Here is a 14,569-nt window from a genome sequence, read left to right on the forward strand (position 1 = left end):
TCAAGTGAAACGCTTAGTTCATGCCTGGCAGACGTTGTTGTTGTTGTTATGTTCCCATTTTAATGCTTGAAATAACTTTCCGCGGTGGCTACTCTTCTTTTCCTTCGGCGGGGTAAGGGGTGAGGAGGGGTGGCAGTTGGGCGACAACATGCAAAGCCTCGGGGAGTGAGTGAACCCCAACTTCACAGACACAGGACGCAAAGCTAGAATTAGTTCCGCGTGGTCCCGCCTTCCAAGTGCTCGTCCCCAACTTTTTATCCTCTAGGGGACTCATAAGTCGCGTATCAGCCACCCGGGTCAAGGGCGGAGGTGGTTTTCTACGCGGTCCCGGGTGGCCCCAGAGCTCGCACAGTACCGACCTTCTCCGGCCCGGTGCCCCCGGAGAGCCGCTGAGGTGGGGCCGGCCGCGCAGTGCCACTCGGGGCGCCAGGGGCTGTCGGAGGTTCGCAGGTTGAGACCAGCGGCAGCCGGGTCCAGCGAAGCCGGCGGAGAGGAGCGCAGCGCAGCGCAGCGCAGGCGCGCCCTCCTCCGCTCTTGGCCCAGCGTCCCGCCTGGCTGCAGGCGCGCACCGGGGCGCCGCCAAGGAACAAAGCGGGTGGTTTACTGCCTTCATCGCTTCCATTCCAAATGAGGACGCCGCGGCTTTGCAGCCAGATGTGGGCAGGCTCTAGATGGTAAAACCCAGCACTTTTTTTTCTTTCTTTTTTTTTTAATTGAAGCCTCCCAGCCGCGGTCTGCGGTCCCAGCTCTTTCGCCGTGCCTCCTCGTCGGGGTCGCTGCTCTGGGCCCCGCGGGCGCAGCAGACAAAGAAACGAGCGGCCGCCTTCGGGGGGAGTCCGCGCTCGGTGGGATCCCGAGCCGGCGGCGATCGGCGGGGAGAGCTGCGCGCGGAGACGCTGGAACCGTGCGTGTAGCCGCGCGCGCCCGGGCGCCCCGAGGTTCCCCCTGCGGGATGTTGCGTGTGCAGCCCGCAGCGCATTAGATCGAGAGGAGGTGTGCCGACAGAAAGGATCCGAAATACAGGAAGGTACGTCGCTTTAAAAAGTTTTTAAAAATGCAGTGATGGTTGCTTCTTTAGGAAAGCACATGGACGCAATTCTCCGTACGCACTTAAAAATACAAGCGATTGCGCCCTGATTGCCGAGGAGCTCTTCAGCGCGGTGGCGGGAATATTCTCTACCTTGTCTGGGGGTGAAGATGACAGAGGAACTAAGTTGTCAAAATTGGTAGAAACTACACTGAAGATCTGCGTATTGTATCGAGTGTACCCGGCACGTCAGTTGAAAAAAAAAAATCGCACATACATCTGCTCGCATAGAAAAAGCTAATAAGTAAGCCTGTTGCGCCCGGAAAAAGCCGCTGCAGCGCAGCTGTAGATACGCCTTTTGGCAACTGAGCGCGACTCCGTGGGGTTATTTTTGCAAGATGGGCCCGGCCGGGAAAGGGGAGCGAGAGGGCTGCTGACATCACTCGGGGCGGGGCGCAGCGCAGAGAAAAGTCGGAGGGACCCGAGCCGCCCCGGCACAGCCTCAGCATGAGCAGCCACAACGCGTCCGAGCTCCCCATCCTCTGCAGCTCCGGCCAGCTGCTCCTGCAGCCGCTCTGGGACCGAGTGCGGGCCCGGGAGGCGCTCACGCAGTCGCCCTTGTTCGCGGTCCTATTTTCCATCACCACGTACGTGGGCTTCTGCCTGCCCTTCGTGGTGCTGGACGTCCTGTGCCCCTGGGTGCCCGCGCTGCGGCGCTACAAGATCCACCCGGACTTCTCGCCAACGGCGCGGCAGCTGCTGCCCTGCTTGGGGCAGACCCTCTACCAGCACGTGGTGTTTGTGTTCCCCTTGACGCTGCTGTACTGGGCCCGCGGCCCGGCGCCCTGGCCCCGAGAAGCCCCAGAGCTGCTACAGCTGGCGCGCCACGTCGTGGGCTGCCTGCTGCTCTTCGATGCTGAGTTCTTCGCGTGGCACGTGCTGCACCACAAGGTGCCATGGCTCTACCGCACCTTCCACAAGATGCACCACCAGAACACAGCCTCGTTCGCGTTGGCCACGCAGTACATGAGCGCCTGGGAGCTCCTCTCCTTGGGCTTCTTCGACATGGTGAACGTCACGCTGCTCCAGTGCCACCCGCTTACCGTCCTGGTGTTCCACGTGTTCAACATCTGGCTGTCGGTGGAGGACCACTCCGGCTACGACTTCCCCTGGTCCACGCACAGACTCGTGCCTTTTGGTTGGTACGGTGGCGTGAGGCACCACGACCTACACCACTCGCAGTTCAACTGCAACTTTGCCCCTTACTTCACGCACTGGGACAAACTCCTGGGGACTCTGAGGTCAGCTCATGCCAAGTGACTCACAGCCTCCCTCCCAGCCTGCGGTGGGGTGGCGCAGGGGGTGCCTCCCCCCACTCGGACCCAGGACTGCCTCAGGGCACTTTACACTTGAATCAGAAGAAACACACCTGAGCTGTTGTGTCTTGTTTGGGTTTTGTAAGTAATTTATTACCTGCTGGAGATCTAAAGTCTGATGTATTTTTAGTCTGATTAAGTAATTTATATGGTTTCTGTATCTGGCAATTGTATTCTTGGAGTCAAAGTCTAGCTCACTTCAATAGCCTTGGTTCCCAGATATGTTAGCCGCTCATCACTGGCATATTTAAATCATCTCAAAAAGGACTTGATTGTAGGACAAGGAAGGTCCTGTGTTTCAAAGTGTCATAGAAATGGGCTAAAATAACGTCTTCTTACAGAGTGTAGGATTTCTGACTCTATTAGCAACAAACATGTTCCTGCTGGACAGTGATCACAATTGTTATGCTTTTTTCTATTTTTTCATGTAACAATATATTTATATTGAAAGAAATATTATTTTTACTTAAAAAAGAAAGAAAGAAAGAAAGAACAGAATGTAAACCAAACAAGTTCTGCCTGCTGTTTCCTGGGCGTTTAGACTGATCAGTACTAAAATAGAAAGAGGGAGCTGGGGCGGCAGGTGACCTCCATCTTCTGTGGCTACAGAAGAAGAGGAGTCTGGTGGTGGGGTGTTTTGTGGGGCCTTTGTAGGAGAGACAAGACAGAGGCGGCAGAAGGGGTCAGTTAGTTTGTCTGTTTGGGTCTAGCCATTGCACAGAGGGAGAATCACTATTGTTCTGAATGGTTTTCAGCTGATTTCTGCATAACAAGCAACTCAAAGAATTACCTTCTAAAGTTTTAGAGAGATTAACCCTGCTCCACCATTTGATTAACTGGAGGGCAGTGGTGTTGGGGGAGGACTAGAATTAGCGGAGTGCCTTGCTTTGCAAAGCCAGCGAGTCCAGGGTGTGCATGAGAAGGGCTGATAGATACAGAAAGAGATTCTGAGTCAGCTCTGATTTCTTACGTATCCATGTAGTGACCATCATGCACACAGCTCTGCAATTGGGGATTTTGGGGTTTTCACTTTTCTTAAGCAAAGACATACATGCAAATTGCATACCCCTTTGTTAAATGGAGAAAAAGTGACATTTGGCCCCAGGTCCCTGGTTCCTCATTTGTAAAAGGAGACTGTGTTCCAGATGTTCTCCCAGATTACTTAGTGCCCTCAATGTCCCTATGACCCACCACACACCTGTCACCTGTCACGTACCCCATCCTAAGCGGCTGCTGCCTGTTTGTTTTCACTTTATCTTTGGAACAGAGCTATATAGGGTAAAATAAAACATCAAGACAATTTAGGCAGACAAGTATGAAGAAGGGCAACTTTGCATGTAGTTTTAGGCTCATATGTGAACCGAATTATCCTGTTTAAAGGTGAAGCATTTGCCTAAGGACCTGGGTTTCTGCCCCGTGAGATTCCCGGGAAGGGTGTCCAGCTCTCCCAATCTCTGACAAATTGCAGTCACAATGCCCAGCTCCTCTGCAGATGGTCTCCCGTTCCCTCCCAAATCATGTGCTCCTTGGGTTTATTCACAAAGGCCCCTGCCTCCTCGGTGGGCAGAGGCTCCAAGCAGGGTCTTATGGATTACACTGACCTGACTTGCGAATGTGCAAAAAGGCCATCAGAGGCAAGTGGAACTTGCTGCCTTGGAGTGGACGGGTGACATACTGCGCAGAAGGAGGACAGGAGAAGTGACGGGCGGGGACGGACAGGTATGAAGTACGGGGTGCAAGTGTTACTTGTCCTGAGCAGCTCTGGGCTGCCGACAGATCTGCCACAATGACCGTTTGTCACAGCTCGCTCTCAGAGATGTTGTAAAATGTCTCCCGTGGCCTCAGTGTGTAAGGGAATTTTGCATTTTGGCCAATTGTACTCATGGAAATTATTTGGGCCCAGAAACCCTTTCTCTCAGTTGATGTTTGATTACTTTTTAATACCTTGGTAGCCGAGGGTAGGGGAGTGGAGAGGAAGAGAGGTTTTTCAGAAGAGCTCGAAACAATGAGAGTGAAATACTTCACTTTTGCATGCACTCTGATGCTTTTATACATTGTTCCTCTTGCTCCTTAAGCTCAAAGGGAGGTCGGGTGGTTGCTATTATTACCATTACGATGACCATCCTGTATTACAGAGGGAGAATTGGTACCCATACAGGTGAGGTGACTTGCTCTCCATTATTAGAATGTTAGAAGGAGGAGCCAGTTCTTGAACTCAGGTCTTTGGATGCTTTTGAAACTCTCCACAATTGCTGGAGATTTGGCTTCTGTCTGCTCCTCCTCCCCAGCCACTGCCGCTGCCCTCAGGCACCGACCGAGGCTACCCCCCACCCCCACCTGTCATTACCTGGATGTGAACTTTCCTGGATTCAAAGGCAGGCTGCAGGAAAGCACAACCCAGGTCAAGATCTCTGTTTTCCGTCTCCCTCACTGGACACTGGCGGGGACATATAGCCAGACTGCCCTGGGGGGAAGCTTGACTCTGGGCCTTACCTAGTTGAGTGACTCTGGAAAAGTGACTTAGTCTCTCTGCCTTGGCGTCCTCTCTGTGAATGTGGATCATCCCAGACCCCAGGTCCCGGAGTCCCCGTGGGAGAGTCTGCGTGACCACAGTTGGCTGCTGCGAGTGCTTTGGGCTTCAGGATGTCCCAGGGGGACCTGAGCCTCCCGTCTACACTCTTGAGCTCTCCCACCTCCCCAGGGACCCAAATATAGCCCCGGTTTTGAATTTTTGATCCTGCCTGACCTGGAACGCTGCTTCCTTGTCCTTTCAAGGCTAAGGTGTTGGAAAGAGAGAAGTCTGTGTTTGTTGGGCTCTCCCTCCTCACCCCGAGACATCCTACCCCTGCCTCTTCCTGAAGCTGAACCTCTGTGAACCTCTCCTGGTTCACTGCTCTCCTCCCAATGATCAATTCCAGTGATTTCCCTCCGCCCGGCTTTTTTCTTTTTAAAGGGTAATCATTTTTGCTAACCAGTCTCTTCACTCTTGTTTGATCTTAGTGCTTTTTCTCCAAACTGCTTTCCTTCCTAAGTCTCCAGCTTCTTTCCCAGGGCGCCCCCCCCACCCCCACTTTGCCCAGCAGGGAGCCCAGCCTCAGGGTATTTCTCTTGTTACAAAGTGTCTATGCTGTGTGCTAGGAGTGACCTTTGTAGCAGCAAATCCTGAGATCTCTGCTTGCATGGCATTCCGGCACACACACAGGGCATGATGTATACGTCCACACACACTCTGTGTGAATACACATTATGTGGCCACACACAAATCTGCACACTATTATATGTCCACAGGCATACATTTACACACATACTATATACATACACACAAAGACACATATGCATACACATACATATATATTACACACACATACACACATATACACACACAGAGTATAGATCTATTCCTCTTCTGTCTGTCTCTACACACACACACACACAACCATTTCCTTTTTGAAAAATATTTATTTATGTATTTATTTATTTGAGAGAGTGAGAGGGGTGAGGGGCAGAGGGAGAGAATCTTCCAGTAAACTCCCCACCCGGCACAGAGCTGGACACGGGGCTCCATCCCATGACCCATGAGATCACGCCCAGAGCCTGAACCAAGAGTCGGACACTTACCCTATTGAGCCACTCAGTGCCCCCCCGCACCCCCCACCACCACACACTACCGTTTCTGCCCTGCTCACCGTTTCTCTTTGCCCTTACTCATACTGTAGTCGTTCTTGGTGAAGGCTGGTTCAGTGTTGCATGAATCCTGGGAGCACAGAAACACAGCTTTGCCCTGAATCCCGTCTTTCTTCAGCGGTCCCATCATCCATCACTAGTCCATCCTGGCTTCCTAACTAAGGTCACATAATCTCACAACACATAATCTCTGCTCTAGAGGAGGTCCTAGTCTGCCGAGAAAGATCATCCGGCCAGCAAATCCATCTAACAATGTAGTCAGTTCTCCAGTGGTGGGTATTTTCAGGTCGTTAAGGGAGGCCCAGGAAAGGTGGGTCATTTGAGTAATAGAAACCACAAAGTGTTTGGATGCCTGGGTGGCTCAGTCGGTTAAGTGCCTGCCTTCGGCTCAGGTCATGATCCCGGGGTCCTGGGATCAAGTCCCCCATCAGGCTCCCTGCTCAGTGGGGAGTTTGTTTCTCCTTCTGCCCCTGCTCGTGCTCTCTCTTTCAAATAAATCTCTGACAGAGATCTCAAGTAGGCAGAGAGGCAGGCAGAGAGAGAGAGAGAGAGAGGAGGAAGCAGGCTTCCTGCCGAGAAGAGAGCCCGATGCAGGGCTCGACCCCAGGACCCTGGGATCATGACCCGAGCCGAAGGCAGAGGCTTTAACCCACTGAGCCACCGAGGACCCCCAAGGAATAAAATCTTAAAAAAAGAAAGAAAGAAAGGAACCCAGAAGGGTTTGGATATGTTCCCCAGGCAGGGTAAGGGGTATCCCTGGGAGAAGCAACAGCAGGGCCAGGCGGAGAGGAATGAAGGAACCTGGCAGCTCCCGAGGAGGAAGGAAGCATGGAGTTCTCGAGAACAAGGGAGGAATGTCTGGCCACTTGACAAACCTCGGTCCCTGCTTAACCCTGTTTGCTCACCTGCCGCTGCTCAGGGCTTTTGGGAGATGGTATGTAAAAGTGCTTCCAAGCCAATATCAGGGCTTGCTATTATTTGTTGATTTATAATGACTCACAGATGAATGAATAGAAAACTCGATGGGAAACGATATTCTGAGAAGCTCGGCTCGTATTCTCCAGGAAGCCTGTCCCTTAGGGTGAGGGGAGAGCACCACAGACTTTAGGCAAAGGAGTGATGCTATTAGAAACCATGGAAGAAGGTAATTGGCAGCAGAGAGCGGTGGTCCTGGTTCCAATGAGGGACCAATCCAGGTTCTCCTCAACTTCCATCCGGCTCCCTGGCATAGCAACACTGTGAATGTAAACCAGTTACTTAACCTACGACTCAGTTTTCTCATCTGGAAAACCAGGGTGGTAGAATTGTGAGCCATAAGAAAGATGTTTGGAGAATTTAGCACTCCGCTAAATGTGAGTAGTAGCACTTTTGTTACAAGTGGTTCGAAAAGCATTGTGATTGCAGACGGGATATAATAAGCTCGCTCCAAAACAAGTGTGGGTGAAGGTGGACAGGAAGAAATGGGCCTCTCTTTTGTCAGAAAAGCAACACAGGCTCTTCTCCATTGCAGAGATCATCAGAGTTAACCCTTTCCTGGGCTACCAGACCAAAAAGTCAGTCATTCAGACTCTCTCCGTCTCTCATTAGGATGCATTAAATGGTGTTTGAAAGTTTTTAAAAAAAAAAAAAAAAAAAGCAAAGTTAGTGTGAACAGAAATTTTTAGACAAAAGCCCAAGGGCATTTCCTCCCTCTAAATATCTTTTGCTTATTTCCTTTTTCTGTACTTTTTGATCATGACTCAAAACAAGAAGAGAAACTTAAGCTGTCTGTCTTACCCGGCTTTCAAGGGCGGCTTGCTCGGTGGGGTGGCAGGAAGGGCAGCACCAAGGAAAAGCGAGTTTCTCCCCACTCTCTGCAGCTGGGAGCCTCCTTGCTCCTCTTCTCATGCCTACAGCCCTTCCTCGACCCCTCTCTTGGAAACACCACTCTACTCCTTTGCTACGGTACAGAGGTCCCTGAAGAAGAGGCCACGTCTTGCAGATCTTTGACTCCTTGAAAAGTGCTCAATCAGTGTCTCTGGCATGCAGGCTTTGGGGTTTGGAGCCCAAACAGGCTCTGGTTGAGCTCCCTGATTTTCCATTTTGCGGGAAACCATCCACTCCCTTGGGACATCAGTTTCCCTCTCTGTGAAATGAGTGGGGGTTGGGGGTTGCTGTGGTCCTCAGGCTGCTGGGGAGACCTAAGGAAGCAGATCAGCAGGATGCTGAGGGAGGAGTGGATGTTCTGTGTGCAGAGTGTGATGACATGGACCTTGGGTGTGTCAGGAAGGTACTGAGGTGACGTGGCTCCTGTCTCCCTCCATCTCCACACAGCAATTCTGCCTCACCGTTTCCTCCATCAGCCCTGCCGCAGGGCTCGTGCTGACCTCCTTTCCTGGGAATCCTCCCCTCTCCTGGGAATCCTTTCCTCTTCATTCCCTGGTTTTTGCCTCCCTGCTAAGTCTCGGGAGAATACAGGAGGGGAGGTGCCGTCAGAGTGCCCAGAGATGGAGGAAGCTGGCCCCCAGACAGCGAGTTTGCAGAAGGAGCCCGGGCAGGCGTGTTTGTGCCAGCCAGAAGCAATGTAGATCTGAGATGCTCTTCCTTTCCTCCGTGCCAAGGACGAATGCCAAGCCCAGAGCTGCAGCTGGCTACACAAGCCGAATTTGGCAGCACAGGGCTTTTGAAAGAAGAAGCCTGGTGTAATTGGACACTAAGTGGAAAAAAACGCACCCCCTACCAGGCATGTTGAGTTCCCAGTGAAATGGACAAGAGTGGCTCCACCTTGGCCTTGGGTTGATCTGCCTGGGATGCAGCAGAGCCCAGGGAAGGGAGCTCACGTGCCGACACTGTCAAGCCAAGGAGATTCCACAACTGCTAAGGCTGAGACAGCATTGTCCAGTTTCCCTATTTGGTGAATAAGGAAACTGAGGCTCAGGCATGGGAAGTCACTTCTCCTGGGTCACACAGCTGGGTGAAAACTAAGACCAGTGCTCCCACCCCCACCCCCGCCTCCCCGCAGATTCCCTCCCACCCTCGGGTTTTCAGAGCCTCCTGCTGAATAGCCTAGAAATCATTCAAACCACAGTCTTCGTTAATCACTCACATAAACGCAACATAATCAGCTCTGCTGATTTTTAGCAACTTGAGTGAAGCCTTTATTCCACACTTGGCTCAGATCTATCTTGCCACATACCCTTGCCGGTAATCAGTGTAAACTTTTATTGTATCCCTGTGAACCCTGACAGTCTCCGTGTTGAGAATGTTGAAGAAAGGCCTCAACATCATGGGGTACAATGAACCCAACAACAAGGAATGGGGCTCTTTGTACATCAACAACGAGGACGAATCTAACAATTGTGATAAATGGGGAAGCCAGACAAAAATGTGGTTCTATTTACACAAAACTTCAGAAAATGCAAGTGAATCCATTGTGACAGAAAGTGGATCAGTAGTTGTTTAAGGGAGGGAGTGGGCCTCAAAGATGCGTCTCCAGGGGGCGCAAGGAAACTTCTAGGGAAGATGGATATGTTCGCCATCTTGATTGTAGTACTGGTTTCATATATATATATATATATATATATATCAAACTGTATACTCTAAATGCCTGTAGTTTATTGTACATCAGTTATGCTGAGTAATGATGATGATCGTGTCAATGATGATTAATCATTTATGAATTTTAGCTTTAGAGCCAACTTACCGTGAGAAAAATATGGCAGGAGGGAACGTCACAATAACATCATAAGGACACACATCTACACAGAATCCAAGATCTATCCTTTGTACATTTGTACCCCTGACCTATCGGAAACAGACACCCTCACAAGGAAGAGAACCCATTTGAGAGCCTACAAGATCGAAACCCCCCTCTCTGAGGATCTCCCCTCCCCCACCATCATGTACATGGCTAGGTCAGGCTATACTATTTGATCCCCTTATTGTGGCTATAGCTTTCTGGACCTGGGTCGGACATCACTTTCACAGAGGAATACATAGACCCTCACTAAGGAATTTACGATATGTAGACAAGGGGGTCGAGATGACCATGTTGGCCTACCATCTTGTGCCATGTGAATAGAGAGGCATGGAAGCTGGTCTACGGAATAAAGGAAGGATGAGCAGATTTTCAGCGAGGAGAGATGAGATGCACACCTCCCTGGAAAGAGAGTGAGGGGAGGGAGAGAGAAGAAGAGAGGTGTCAGCTGATTTGGATCCTGAGGGATATGCGCACCAGGTTCCACGTGTTAAGCCTGCTATCGTTCCTGCCTTTGCATTTCATGACTTTCCATTAAATGTCTCTTATTGGCTGTTGAGATGCCACTGTGGTTCTTATATGCAAAGAGAACATGGTTAAAACACAAGGGTTCTGGGGCGCCTGGGTGGCTCAGTCGGTTAAGCGTCTGGCTTCAGCTTAGGTCATGATCCCAGGGTCCTGGAATCGAGCCCCACATCAGGCTCGCTGCTCAGTGGGGAGCCTGCTTCTCCCTCTCCTCCGTGCTCATGCTCTCTCTTGCTACCTCTGTCTCTCTCTCTTTCAAACAAATCTTAAAAAACAACAACAACAACTAATAAAACAAAACCACAAGTGTTCTGTGATACCTTTCTACCTTTAGGTGGAAGGAGGAAATCCCTTTGATGCCAACCAGTCTAGGAGTTACGAGTGGTTGTCACCACCGGACATCCAATAAACATATCTTAGGTGGTTGCCACAGGCTATGTGGGTGTAACCGCACAATGTGTAGCTTTTTTCAACTGGCTTTTTTCAAGTAAAATAACATGTCCAAGGTTCATCTATGTTGTAGCACGGATCAGTACCTGTTTCTTTTTATTGTCAAATAATATTTCATTGCATGGGATATACTACGTTTTGTTTATCCACTTACCAGTTGGTGGACACTTGCACCGATTCACCCTTTTGGCTGCTGTTGTGAATAATGCTGCTATAAACATTCATGTAGATTTTTTCGTGGGGACATATTTTCTCATTTCTCTTGGGTATAAATGGGAATGGGATTACTGGGCCATACCGTAACATTTGAACTATTGAGAAATCGCCATAGTGTTCCAAAATATTATTTCTCATTCCCACCAGAAATGCATGGGTGTTCCAATTTCTTCACATCCTCCCATTATCTGTTGTTTTCATTTCTAAAAAATTATAGCCATTATTGTGGGTGTAAAGTGGTCTTTTACTGTGGTTTGATTTGTATTTCCTTAATGACTAAAGATGTCAAGCATTTGCTCCTGTGCTTACTGGTCATTTATATATCTTCTTTGAAGAAATGCCTATTTACGCCCTTTGCCTACAGAATGGAAGGAAATCAGAGAGGGAGACAGATCATGAGAGACTCTGGACTCTGGGAAATGAACTGAGGGTTACAGAAGGGAATGGGGGGGGTTAGGTAATGGGGTTATGGGTACTAAGGGGGCCATGAATGGTGATAGCCTGGAGCCTGGAGTATTATACACAACTAATGAATTGTTGAACACTGTATCAAAAACTAGTGATGTACTATATGTTGGCTAACTGAACATAATAATAAAAAATTTTAAAAAATGAATTAAGATTTTCCACTGGAAAAAAATAATAAAATGTTTTTGCTCAAAAAAAAAAAAAAAAAACAAAAAAAACAAAGCCAAAACCAAAATAAAGTCCTTTGCCATTTTATTTGTGGTCTTTGTTATTGAGTTGTAAGAGTTCTTTATATATTCTGGACACTAAACCCTTAACCAGACATGTGATATACAAATATTTAAGCATATTAAAGATGGTTGACTTAAAGTTTTTATTGGGACATCTGGGTGGCTCAGTCAGTTAAGCATCTGACTCTTGGTTTCCGCTCGAGTCACAATCTCAGGGTCGTGAGATTGAGCCCCATGCAGGGCTCCGTGCTCAGCTCGGAGTCTACTTGGGATTCTCTCTTCCCCTCTCCCTCTGTGCTCCACACCCTGCTTGCTCTCTTTCTCTCTCAAATAAATAAGTAAATCTTTAAAAAATAAATAAAGTCTCTGTCTCCTCAGTCCACAGACTGTGTTGCCTTAGGAAGAGCATCTTTTTGTTGTTTTTGCTGCCTGTGAATGAGCCATGCTTGATTGTTTCTTTGCCTGGCTCGTAATTTTTGTGAAAAGCAGCCATTTAGCATATTATAGGATGACAGCTCCGTCAAGGAGCCTCCCTGTCCTCCCCAGATCTTGTTGTTCCTGCTGACTCTCGTTGTTGAGTTTGTTTCATGGCTCTTCCAAAGCCCAAAATGCCTGGAAGTAGACAAATGCCTGGGGCATTGGAGCAGACCCTGTGAGGACACCCCGAGAGCCTCGAGCCTACAACCCAGCCTTCACCTTCATTTCCCGCTTGCCGGAGCCTGAAGGTGAGTCAGAGGTGAATGCTTAGGGCCTCCTCCCAAGCTTCTTGAGCACACATCCAGCCCTGGGCTGCTTCTGCATGACCTTTAGGTTCCCGGGAAAATTTCAGAACTTTTCAGAGCCTTTATTCTCTAGAGCATCTATTCCCCAGAGTATCTTTCTTTTCTGACTGTTCCTAATTCTAGTGAGCTGACGTCCATGCTTTTGGTTAGTCGATGGCTTGCTGGACTCCGTGAGCAGCAGTGACAGATACATGTACCTTAAACGTGAGCGACAAATCCCACCCCTCACTCACCCAAGGGCCATTGGCTCAGTGCTGCCATGAGCTCTGAGTTAGGCTAGAAAAAGGCTAGTCTGTGGGGCCCATCCTCAAGGCTGGCCGAAACAAAATAACAGTGATCTTTGTGAGTGAAGTCCATTCTTTGTCTGGACCTGGATTCCCTGCACCGGGGGACCTGGGCTATTCCTTCCAAGGCCACTGCCATGCTCGGGAGTAGGTGTTGGCACTAAGGTCGGTTAAAATGGCATAAATTCTCTGTTCTGCCCTTTATCGTTCTTCTTCCTTCCGCTTGTTCTATTAATTACTGAAAATGGGTTTTGAAATCTCTGCTTATAATTGCAGGCGTGTCTCTTCTCTTGCTTCTATCAGGTTTTGCCTCGTGTGTTTGAACTCTGCTGCATGAGGTATAGTAGAGAAACATCTAGGATTATTACACACTCCTAATTTATGGACAACCTACTCTGTGGCAAACGTTCTCCTACTTGCTTTCTCTATGCAACCTCCTTCCCTTGTTAAAAGCATATCAGAGGGTACCTGGGTAGCTCAGGTGGTTTAAAAAAAAAAAAAAAGAAAAAGGTGTGCAGTCACCACAATCTCAATTTTAGGCAGGAAAGGAAAATCAACATACAAAGCTTTACACAGCAGGAGAAAAACCCAAGCACTTAGATGTCCGAGTCCTTGGTTTCCACAAGCGTGTTATTTTCGGTGTGGAGTGGTAATTCCAGCTCTGGCCAGGCCAGGGGGAAGGGATCGTAACCTCCCTGGGAAATCTGGCTTTTTGTTTGTAATTGAACTGGTTCCAGTTTTGGCACATCACCCACACCTCTCATCGAGAGGAGAAAACAACACAAGTTTCCTGGCAAAATAGAATGAAGGCTGGAGCCAACTTTTGGATTCCACATTTCTGTTCTTCTCTTCTTGTAATGTCCACATGGCCTGGGAGAGCTGAGCTCTGTCTTCTTGTCCCCAGGTTGCAAAAAGCAGTCCCAAGGTGGCGGATGGAAAAAGGAGGCATCTGAAATAGCTCTCTGTCAGTGAGTTCATAAAACCCGCTGCCTAACCAACTCAGGGGCTAACCCTACTCTGCTCACGAAGCCTCCTTCAAAATGCTCCCCCCCCCCGCCCCCCGCCCCAGCCCATTTGTTTCTTGCTGAATCACTTGGAGACGGGGGTGTTGACTTTTTAGTTAAAAAAAAAAAAAAAAAAAAAGAAGTTTTGTCTTTTCACTTCCTGACTTGGTGACTTTGGGAAAGTGACTTACAGTGATCTATAAAGTGGATCTATTCATAGTGCCTACAAAAAAAAAAAAGGCTATTTTGATAGTAATATGTCAAACACTACTTAAATACTCAGTGCTGTTATTATAATTATCTCTCCTTAAAACAGAGGGTGTCTGTTTCCTTCAATGTCTGCTTGGCGGTCGGGGACAATACTGATAATTGTCATTTCTGAGTCCCTTCCATGGGACAGGCACTTTTATCTACATGGTCCTCATTTAACCCATCAACCTTGTAGGATCCTTTTATTGTCACTTTTTTACAGAGGAAATCAAGACTCAGAGTGGTTATGTGACTCACCCGTCTGTAATCGTGCCAAGTGAGGGGCACCTGGGTGGCTCCATCGGTTGGGCGTCTGCCTTTAGCTCAGGTCATGGTCCCAGGGTCTTGGAATTAAGCCCAACTCAGGGAGCCTGCTTCTCCTCCCTCTGCTGCTGCTGCTGCTTGTGCCCGCTCACTTTCTCTGTGTCAAATGAATAAATAAAATCTAAAAAAAAAAAAAAAAGTACCCAGAGTGTATACAGGAACCAAGATATAAAGTCAATTTTAAGCAAAGCCTCTGTCTTCCTCACACCTCCCT

At 48.9% G+C, this 14,569-nt stretch overlaps 1 protein-coding gene across 1 annotated transcript; it reads left to right on the plus strand.

Moving 5' to 3' along the window:
- The first annotated feature begins 537 nt into the window (after positions 1-537).
- CH25H (cholesterol 25-hydroxylase) lies at positions 538-2,563 on the plus strand. Its single transcript, XM_045073847.1, has one exon. It carries the CDS (start codon positions 1,535-1,537, stop codon positions 2,345-2,347), a length of 813 nt encoding a protein of 270 aa, XP_044929782.1. The 5' UTR covers positions 538-1,534; the 3' UTR covers positions 2,348-2,563.
- Positions 2,564-14,569: the final 12,006 nt, after the last annotated feature.

This window comes from Mustela putorius, unplaced genomic scaffold (genome assembly GCF_011764305.1).
Source record: "Mustela putorius furo isolate JIRA1106 unplaced genomic scaffold, ASM1176430v1.1 tig00537291_pilon_pilon_pilon, whole genome shotgun sequence".
Lineage (NCBI taxonomy): Eukaryota > Metazoa > Chordata > Mammalia > Carnivora > Mustelidae > Mustela > Mustela putorius.

What these genes read in the sequence shown, in the direction of transcription:
- CH25H (XM_045073847.1), top strand. Translation starts at nt 1,535, where the DNA reads ATGAGCAGCCACAACGCGTCCGAGCTCCCCATCCTCTGCAGCTCCGGC.